General features: G+C 37.5%; 1 protein-coding gene across 1 annotated transcript in view; it reads right to left on the bottom strand.

The window, feature by feature from the left end:
* Window positions 1-510: 510 nt before the first annotated feature.
* Window positions 511-10,543, bottom strand: part of LOC106879581 (polypeptide N-acetylgalactosaminyltransferase 13) — a 47,009-nt gene continuing 36,976 nt past the window's right edge. The window contains exons 11-12 of the mRNA XM_089363712.1: window positions 4,729-4,863; window positions 511-648 (exon numbers count right to left, since the gene is read on the bottom strand). Of these exons, the coding sequence (XP_089219838.1) occupies window positions 511-648; window positions 4,729-4,863 (273 nt within the window). The remainder of the gene's footprint in view (window positions 649-4,728; window positions 4,864-10,543) is intronic.

Raw genomic sequence — 10,543 nt, forward strand, 5'->3', positions numbered from 1 at the left:
ATATGATTAATCATGAAATATATAAAATATATAAAATGGAAGTAGATATCCATGTGAGATAAGAAAAAGATACACATTTATTCAATAAAGATATAAAATGAGAGTTATTACCCAACTCCAGTTTCGAACTTCATTGCTCTGATATATATATATATATATATATATATATATATATATATATATAATAATAATAATATTAGGGACAAAATTATTATATTTATCTTATGATATTTACTTTACTTTATATTATACTCATTTATTGTGCTTTTAATTATTAATTTTTCTATATGTGATAGTGGATTTTCATCGATGAGTTCTTGATAATTGGTTATTTTCCCTAAAACTATATATTTTATATATATATATATATATATATATATATACATATATATATATATATATATATATATATATATATATATATATATATATATATATATATATATATATATATATATATATATATATATATAATTACTAAATACGTATTTGTTTTATAAATTAAAAAGATTATTTACGATCTATGGGAATCTGTATGAAACTCCATTGCTGTGTAGCTTGCTTGTTGTTACAAGGTTGAAGAATAACGACATCATTTTTCTCTAAATCAAGACACAATCCAGTGTTTAAATGTTTCACAAATCCATCCTGCAATGAAATAAAACTATTAGAAATGCAGTAAATGTAATGCGTTAATCCACTGGTCAAACAAAAGAAGTTGGTATATGGCGTTCATAGAATTTTTACTTCTTTTTATTTATGGTAAGTATTGTTAAATAGTTACTCGTCACGAATTATTGCAACGTATCGCCACTATTTATGACAATGCTTGTTTACACTATAACCGTGTAGTAACAATAAAATATATAACGAAACAGAATAACAACGTAACAATCCCAACAAACTCTACACGAACCAACAAACGATATTCCGACAAAACGATACCTTACGGATTCTTGCGATTAACGCCCACTCTCTTTCGTTATTGACCACCAGGGCCCTACACAGAAGGACAGACAATACAAGAAGGATAGACAATACAAGACGGACAGACAATACAAATACAAAGTGGGGACATAAAAAACATAGATGGATGAATGAAAATGGAATTATGATATAATGAGGATACAATGGCTACTCGAGCCCCCACTTTCGAGTGGTTACCTTTAACTGTGTTTAATATTATAACATTTTTATCTGTTTTTTTCTTTTTATAATATTAAAATTTACTAACATTTTTTCCACCAATTTATATATGGTGTTAATTCTTCATCGTCTACGACTGGAGGTAGAGTATCATATTCCACCTCCAGTCCTAACTGGTCAATGTTCGAACCGAACAATTCCCTCAATTTAGCGTCTTTCCCTGTCTATCAGTATACATTTTGTGTTTTCTGTGTATTCTTCTGCCGGCAATTTAACTCTAATCACCGATTTGAACTTGGTGATTTTTCGTTCAATTGACGTGCTTTTAGTATGTCATTACGTATGCTTTGTTATAAGGGGGACTTTACAAGTCTTGCTGGGTGGCCTGAATAACCATTTCCAGGTCGTAGCCCCATTAATTCATTTTCTTCGTTCTTGCAACTTGGATTAACCTTGCGTTCTCTTTGGTTCTGTACATCACGGCTGCCACCAGCCACGATCACCCATTCTTGTGATCTCAGCGGCACAGTGGAGTGATTTATAGCCTCTTCTTCGGTGGAAAACTTCACTTCCACCGTGCCATATCTTCTCCCTCTGGTGTAGAATGTCGCAGCACTCTTCAATTTTTCCATACATTTCTCAATGGCTTCCTCTGATGCCATCTCTATTTTCTTATTGGTTATGGACAGCGTTCTGTATACCACTGTATACCAGCGTTCTGTATCCTCTTTCTCGTTCTGCTGGTTCTGGGGGGGGGTCAACCTTAAACTTGACCCCTCCTTCTGGATCAGTTCCTTGTAACTCTTCAACTTCTCTCTTTCAATTTTCACTTTTCGCACCTCTAGCGCATTTGTCGCGGTGGTACAGCTTCCAGCAGCCGAAGCACAGCTCCTGGCATGGGCTCGTTCCAGTTCGCTATTCATTTTTGCTAAGTCTCTCCGCCCCTAAATGGGGGACAAAACAAACAAATACACAGGCCCGCTGGCAAAACGGCAAGTCTTCAACAAAATTCAACAATAGACACTAAGCCTTCAACAATCAAATAAACAAGAATACTCGAGAGAATCCCAAGGAGTAATTAACACCTACTCAATTTCTTTTTGGTCACTGTAGGCCAACACAGGGGGGACAGCACAAGGACAGACAACACAAAGTGGGGACATAAAACATAAAGGAAGGAATGAAATGAAGTATATAATTAATGAGGGTGGAATGGCTACTCGAGCCCCACTCTCGAGTAGTACCATTGAAATTGATGCTAGTTTATTATTGAGAGAAAAAAAACATGACTGATGAGGGGAATATCAAACACGATCTGACGACTGATATTTCAACCAGACGTTGTTTCGTTTTTTCTGACAGAAAAAAAAGAACGAAAAGAAAAAATGCAAAGAAGATAATAATTTTAAAGCTAAGGAATTTTTGATCATTGATAACAGAATTTCGACTCTTCAGACCAGCAGTCTGATCAAGGTAGTTTAACTGTCCAGAAAGCATCACCAATCATGGATCAGGCAGTAGTTTCTAATAACAATGCCTACCAACTTTCAAACAACCTGTTGAAGAAACAGATAGCTATGATAAACAATTTATAGAAGACATTTATATAAAAAAAAAGCTACCATATCATAATGGTCATAGATTATATCAAAGCAGCCTGGGACAAGGCAATCGTGAACTGCATGAACAGGGTTGGAAAGTAACTGTGGCCAGAAGCACGCAAGGATATGCTAGAATTTGATAAAGAAATAGTACAGTTACCAATGACATCTTTGATATGATCAATGAAGAGGGGTTGCAAAATATGAATATGGAATATTCGGAGGAGTTAATTATTCTTGGTACTGAATTCCTCAGTAGCATTACTACCAACATTACGGAAAACATTAACCAGTTTATTAAGAATGGCTTTGTCTGGGAGCACAACCGAAAATCAAATGGAGCAGAATTCCTGGATGTGGGATTCTGCTATCATGAATTGCTTCCTGAGAAAAGACTTCCAAAAGATACAAGTGGTATTATGTAACGTTCCTTGAAAAGCAACCAATGAGCAAAGATAACCTTCATCTCAGATACAGTCTCTTCGGTACTATTTCTCACTGCTACTTTTCAACTGAACAATTGCTTAGCAAGATTGTGTACCTGTTATTAAAGTTGATTAATTTAACTTGCATTAAAATTTCATAACATTAGATTTTGAAGTAGTTCAATTTTATCATAATTTTATATCGTATTGTGCGTTGGTTATGCAAAGTTACAATATACTTGAATGACAATGTGGATTTCCAGTTGTCTTGCGATATTTCTCAGTTTTATATATGTCCATTTCACTTTTAAAAATAGGCAATCGATCTTGCATCTCTGCATTATGTTATAATGACCTCATATTGCACTGTTTTGTTCAGCACAGCTTTTTCAAAAACATACTTAGAGTGCTAAGCGAGGTATTTCTGTGTTCTTGACAACAGGGAATTACTAAGCATCTCGCCCAAACACGAATTTCAGTTATACATGACCAGTGTTTTCATAGGTCACAATTCAGAAGTATTACTGTGAACAGACCAAAAAACCAAACTTCAACAGAACAACCTTAATAAATGCACCACGTCTTGAACTGGCACCTATCGTGGTCTGGTACCATCACAAAAGTTATTTTAATCGGCTATATAAGATTTCAGGAAATCCATTAAAAACCAGCTGTCTGAGAACCTTGTTCCATCGCCTCTAATTATAAAAGAGCACGAATCTCTCAAAATATATTGAGATTGAAAAAACCTCACACAAACCTCATCACTCCTTCCTACACCACCACCACTACCAAAAAACGGACTCCAAGTTATAATAGCCTTATAACAAGAAATTCCAACCTGTTACTTTAAGTGGAAATGGCCTAAGAAAAGAATTAATCCACCAGATAACAGCAATGCATAATGGATATACAGGTAAAAGCTCTAACGTGACAACATACTTGACGTTCAAGGTCGAGTATGCAAAGCAGTAATTCCACAAATAGAGAAAACTTTTCCAATGTATTTTCAGCATTCAACCAGCTCGGTCTGACGATCGCAGCAGTGTGAAACTAGGCTAGAAAAAAATTGCGCGCGCGTATGTGTAGAAGAGAAAATGAGAGAGAGAAATAGAGAGGGAGAGGAAGAGAGAGAGAGGGAGAGAGAGAGAGAGAGAGAGAGAGAGAGAGAGAGAGAGAGAGGGAGAGAGAGAGAGAGAGAGAGAGAGAGAGCAGATAGGTATTTTGTGAAAAAATTTATTTTGGTTAGAAGACCAAGTAATATTAGTACGTGATCATCAACTGGGCCATTTTAATTTCAATTCATATCGCAGTCTTTTTTCTTTGTATCTGCTTTTGTAATAAGCTGTTTACTTCTTATACATTTTTTACGCATAGATTGTAGTAGTGTAAAGTACAATGTATGTCTGTTAATTGTTCTAAAGACAATGAAAGGCAACCAGAATTGAATTACAAAGGTACAAATATCCAAACAATTCAACAGGAACGATGTAACCCGAGTGAGTGAGTGTTGCTTTGATTCGTTGTGTATACGTATTAATCTGAAGGTCACATACCTTGTGTTCCCATTTATCGCTTATGCCACCAAAACAATCATCCAAAACTGCATAACAATAGGTTTTTGAGATGCAGTCTATAGAGATGCAGTTTAAAGAGGTTCTTAGCCATTTCTCGTATGTTATAGAGAATCCCTGGAAATAAGACGAAAATTAGTCAGCTATGGAAAGAATGTATATCTTTGTATATACGTACATACATACATACATACATACACACATGCAAACATTTAAGCATCATGTCTACAAACACATACACATAAATATGTGTACATACATACATACATACATACATACATACATACATATGCTTACGTATATACATGCATGGCAATCGTCGTTGTGAATTCGATATTTGGATGGATGTAATTCGGTAAATTTTTACTATATCACCCATTTCACTTTGAAGGCGAAATTAACATTTTATGTTTCGCTATTTTAATTAAATACTGCTTCAATTGCATACATCGGATAATTTATGCATTTCGGTGATTAATCGCAATAGCAGTTACCATTATTCACTGTTTCCTATGTCGGAGATGATACATCTCGTTCCCACATGTGGCTGACTGCGAGTACACATCATAGAAAAGGCTCCAAAATCTCGAAATGTAAGTACCAGACTAAAAGGAACAATGGGGTTTCTGTGATCACACACACACACACACACACACACACACACACACACACACACACACACACACACACATGTATTTCTATATATGTAGAGAGAAGGAGGGGAAGAAAGAAAGAAAGAAAGAAAGAACTACATAGATATTCATGTTTATTTAAAACATGCTTTGAATTAAGTAGGTTATCAGCCAGTTATTATACGGTATCTCAAGTGAGATGAACAAAATAAAGGGATAGTAAATGTAATAATATCCTCTTGTAACCGAAATGAATGAAATGAGCTTGCATAATTTATTTGCACAAATACTAATATAACCAAGTTTGTGATGAGCAGTTGAAAAATTTCTTTCTATCCTTTGATAGCAAAATACTAACTCGTATTCCCTCAAAAAGACTGAGAAATAATTTGGTTCGAGGATTTACTTTAGTGCAGACTTGCTCTTTCACTGGTCGTTTATTCGGTTGTTGTCATGCAGTAGTGCCAACATATAGAAGCTACTTTTATTTTAAGACAGATGTAAGGGTCAGAAGAGGTCGGGACACACAGCCGTCTAACCCTGCTGTTCATGTGGAAACCAGTCAGAGTATTTCCCGTTCACCCGTAATGCGTCTCTTGACAGTGCTATAAAGCTGTTGGAACAGGGTGGAGGCACACCGGTGAGCATGAGAATTTTCCAGAGAGATGTGTGGTCGACCGTGACAAAAGTTGCCTTCAAGTCGACAAGGGCAGTATTGAGGTGGTGATTTTTGCGGAATTCCCGAGGTCTTTCAGTGATGAGTCGAAAGGTAAAAACATGGTCGGCGGTAGATCGATGCGGCATGAATCCGTCTTGTGGGATTTGTTCTCGGTCAACGCGGAAGCTGCGGGCTGGAAGAGGCCTCGTGACACACCCCGCACCAGATGGTTGGACGTGATTGGGGAAGATGTCCAGAGGCTCGATGTTACCTTGGAGGATGCAGAGATGCTGGTAGGGGACCGGCAGCGATAGAGAGCACTGGTAGACTTGCCGGCTCGACGCATGATGACGCTTCTGGGACCCTAGCCCCATCTTGGAATGACCCTAGCCCCATCAAACAAGAACATGAAACCAAACCAAGGCAGGCCATTTGGATTTAATCAACAAAAACATATTAACGTATGTTATGGCAGGTTCCACTCTTCAGTTTCATCTATTATTGTTTCTCTGTACTTTCATGAAGGCACAGGTTCCATGCAAAGAGACCTTGGTTGTTGTTATTTTTTTAAAAAATAAGGTTAAGTGTAGAAGACACAGTCCAGCGACTTGTTCATGGTCATTATTCAAAAATGCATTTGGCCCTCTTGCTAATCGTCGTCGGGATAGTTTTTCGTCTCTCTCAGATATACATGGGGCTTTTAAATGCAGTACGTCTATAAGACATTTTATTTCGGATGAAAACCTAGTATTTAGCCTGTGGACGTTGTATATACATCAAATATTATACATATATCAATGCGACTAAATCGTATGTATCAACACAGACTAACTTTTTTTATTCACAATATTAGGTCGCGTCATACAATTTAAGAACTGAAATGTCAACGGTAAAATAATAGCAGTCTAGCTATGCAATCAGTTACGTTCTCCCATTTTCAGTGACAATTATTGTGAAATTCAGGCTTCAGTTGAACAGAGGAATACTGAAATCTTTTTAATAAACAACGAGTTGTATTGGGTGATATGAGACAGCAGACATAACTCATTAACTAGAGAGAAAGGTCATTCACAACAATATAACGAGATGTAGTAAAAATCAAATAGGAAAAAAATTCTGAAATAATCCAGTCAATGCGCAGAGAAAAAGCAAAAAGAACTTATCTAGTTTATTATAAATCTGCAACTAGGGTAAGTTCGTAAGTTCGAAACTAAAATTCTTTTTCTGCGAAAACAAAGCATTTTCGAGAAACTCGTAGTTACAAAATACACACGTGCACACACACATACACACACACACACACACGCGCAGGCACGCATGTACTTACACATACGCATACATATATACACGCACATACGTACATTTGTGTGTATATATATATGTATGAGAGAGAGAATGAGTGTGTGTCTGAGAGAGTGAGTGGGTGTGTGAGAGAGAGAGTGTGTGTGTGAGAGAGAGAGAGTGAGTGAGTGAGTGAGTGAGTGAGTGAGCGTGTGTGTGTGTGTGTGTGTGTGTGTGTGTGTGCGTATGTGTAACTACCCCTCCATGTATGCGTTTACGTTTATACCATTTAGAAAGTGTTTTGGGTCTCTTTAACTTAGCTGTTCAATGAACAGCAAGTACTACACTGAAAGGAAAACTGGGGTTTCTGTGATCACACACACACACACACACACACACGCACACACAATCACACACACACAATCACACACACGCACTCAGATGGCATTTTATAACATGTCTGGTACCTTCATACAATCTTCAGGTTATGTCCACATGGCAGATACAATCTAAAAAATAGGGCAGTAGAATAAGAGAAAATACGAAAAAAAGCAAGAAGAAAGTAGAGGTAAAAGGTGGAAGGTTCAAAACACCGGAAAACGAAAAGAAAAACAAAAGGAAAAGAAAAAAGGCGGGGTATAGAACAGTGTCCCTTCTACCTGTAAAGCCATAATAAGGCTGAATGGAGAGAGGCCCCGAGTTCGCAGTACAATTGCCCAATCTGGAGAGGGTGGTATTTTCCAAGTCACCAACAGGAACTTTTCCATATGTTTACATCCGCTGAAAATTTCAGATCTGGAATTCAGGAGTTAGCTGGAATTCTTAGATCTGAAAAGGACCTTTCAGCTACACATAGCTTGCATTTTTTTTAACCCATTGACATATGGTATGAACTTTTTAACTATTTTCCACTTGATTGTCTGTGGTGTGGCGTTAAACTTTAAACCCTATACGTGGCTAGCCAACTTAGTGGCTTTATTTTTGTCCCTGTACCAGAAGGAAGATATGTAGTTAGTATAGCGGTTTTTGAAGTTGCCTTCACGTAACCTGGTGTAACTCTTTTCGGTTATGTTATTATCTAGAGTTGCTGTAACTTCTACCTCATATATGACGGATTTAATCATGCACCCATGGTCGAGTGGACAGGTTCCTAGGTCTCGACAGTTACAACTGGGAGTAGGCTCTTCGTGGATGTAAGGATATTCTTCATATTGGAGCAACAACTTTATGATAATGTGACTGAGCTCTTGTTAACTCTAATTTTGATATATTTCTTAGTATTTTTTTAGCTACTAACCCTATTTAAGTCCTCGCAGGGTTTGACAATCTACAAGTGGGCTTATTACGAAAATTAGGTTTAGTCTTTTAGAGTAATAATAGCTTCCCTTTTTGCTAAGCATTCAAATCTATTTTACTACGCTTAATGAGGATTTTAGCCTCATCGTTAATATTGTATCTGCCAATGTTAGCTTTCTTATATTTAGTGAAAATGATGTCATTTAGCAACGTATCATATAGAGCATTAATAGCTTCATACAGGTTGTTAGTTTTATCAGAAAATACGAACTTCTTTTTAGAGATTCTAAAGTTTCTAATATCAGATTTCAGCTTAGTTTGAAAAGAGTTATGGTACTTATGGAATCTGATATTGGTGACTAAATCAAGGAGGTCTGCCTCAAAAGGGTCCAATCTTTTATCCTACCAGGGTATTTACGTGTCTTTAAATCATAACGTTCCATAGCAATGGGGGAGGGGTGTAGTATAAAAAATAAGGCCTTCCATCTCATCTGTCTCATGAGGTCTTCAACTTTCGTGAGAAACATCCAGAAGTATAGGTTATTCGGTTGGTGTAGGTGTGTTCTTAGCAGAATAAACAGTGTGTAAATTGGTAATTTACATGCCAAACATATGAAAATTATGAATTTTCAGAAAAAAGCCACGTATTGGCAGTATACTGTTCGTAATAGTAAGATTAGCAAAAATAGTACTCTATCTGGTGGGAGGTAAATGCTGTTTAATAAACACTCTATATATTTTTATGAACTACTAATATTTTCATGTAATGAAAATGACTCAGACAGAATTTTATAACAGGTCTGATGCCTTCATGCAATCTTCGCGATCTTCACTATGTCCATGGGAAGATCTTCAAACTCCTCCTTGATCTTGTCCACCAGCTCGATCTTTGTATTATAGTAAGAGCAGTTGGTGTTATTCTCCCCCACACAGTAATCTATTGGGTTACAATCGGTGGAATTAGGAGGCCAGAAATTCGGGGCCGGTAAAGTCGTAGAAATTCTCTAATAACTACTTCTGACACTTTCTTCTAGCAACTACTTCTGACACGGAGGTATGGCAAGGAACCGAATCCTTTTGCTATACATATGGCCTGCCAGCAACAATCCTCTCCAGCGAAAGATTGACTACAGTCTTCAGTATGTTCGACATAGCCGTCTGAATTTAGCCTAAGGCCCTGTTCAAAATGTGGGGAGGCATGACGTCACCCTCGCTGTAGACACACCCAAACACCATACCAGTTGGAGGAAATTAGTTTTCATGATACGTGGGACAACACATGGATTGTAGGAAAGTCAGCTGTTGTTCTTGGTGTTGTGCAACTGGTCCTGGCAGAAGTTCTTTCTATCTCAGAAGAGGCAGATCATCTTCGGCTCAACGGGATACATGAACTTGTTCAAGAGCTTCTTTGCTTTCGTCAAGCGTTTTTTCTTGGCCCGTTATACGAGTGGTAGCGAAGTTTCTCATTCAAAGCCGGCTTCACGGTGGCAACTCCCACAACCCATCCCTCATGCCAAAGCCCGGATTCTCTTGCTCGGATGTTCCATCAGCTTGCTCTGCAGTTGTTGGATGGATTACAGTGCCCGAACGCAGTCAGAACGCCTGCTGTGTCCCTTCCTGCTAGCCACAGCTTCATAAACTCCGCTGCAGCGGTTCATGTCACGTATTACAGCCGTTATAGTGCTCAAAGGGCATTGAGTAACAGTTATGATGTGAGCATTTTGACAGACGACGCAAATCATCATGATACAGGTAAACCTTTTTCCAATATTCAGGTGGCTTCCAGTCCTCCATGTCAGCTAACGTTTTCGCAGTCACATCTTTAATCTTTATGTTCTCCAACGCTATTGACTGTTCAATAATCAAGCTGTTTCTGAAAAAAAGAGGCATAAAGAACTCGTTAAGTTTAACACGAATACCCTCTATGTGC

This window comes from Octopus bimaculoides, chromosome 15 (genome assembly GCF_046866305.1).
Source record: "Octopus bimaculoides isolate indiv1 chromosome 15, ASM4686630v1, whole genome shotgun sequence".
In the NCBI taxonomy this organism is placed as follows: domain Eukaryota; kingdom Metazoa; phylum Mollusca; class Cephalopoda; order Octopoda; family Octopodidae; genus Octopus; species Octopus bimaculoides.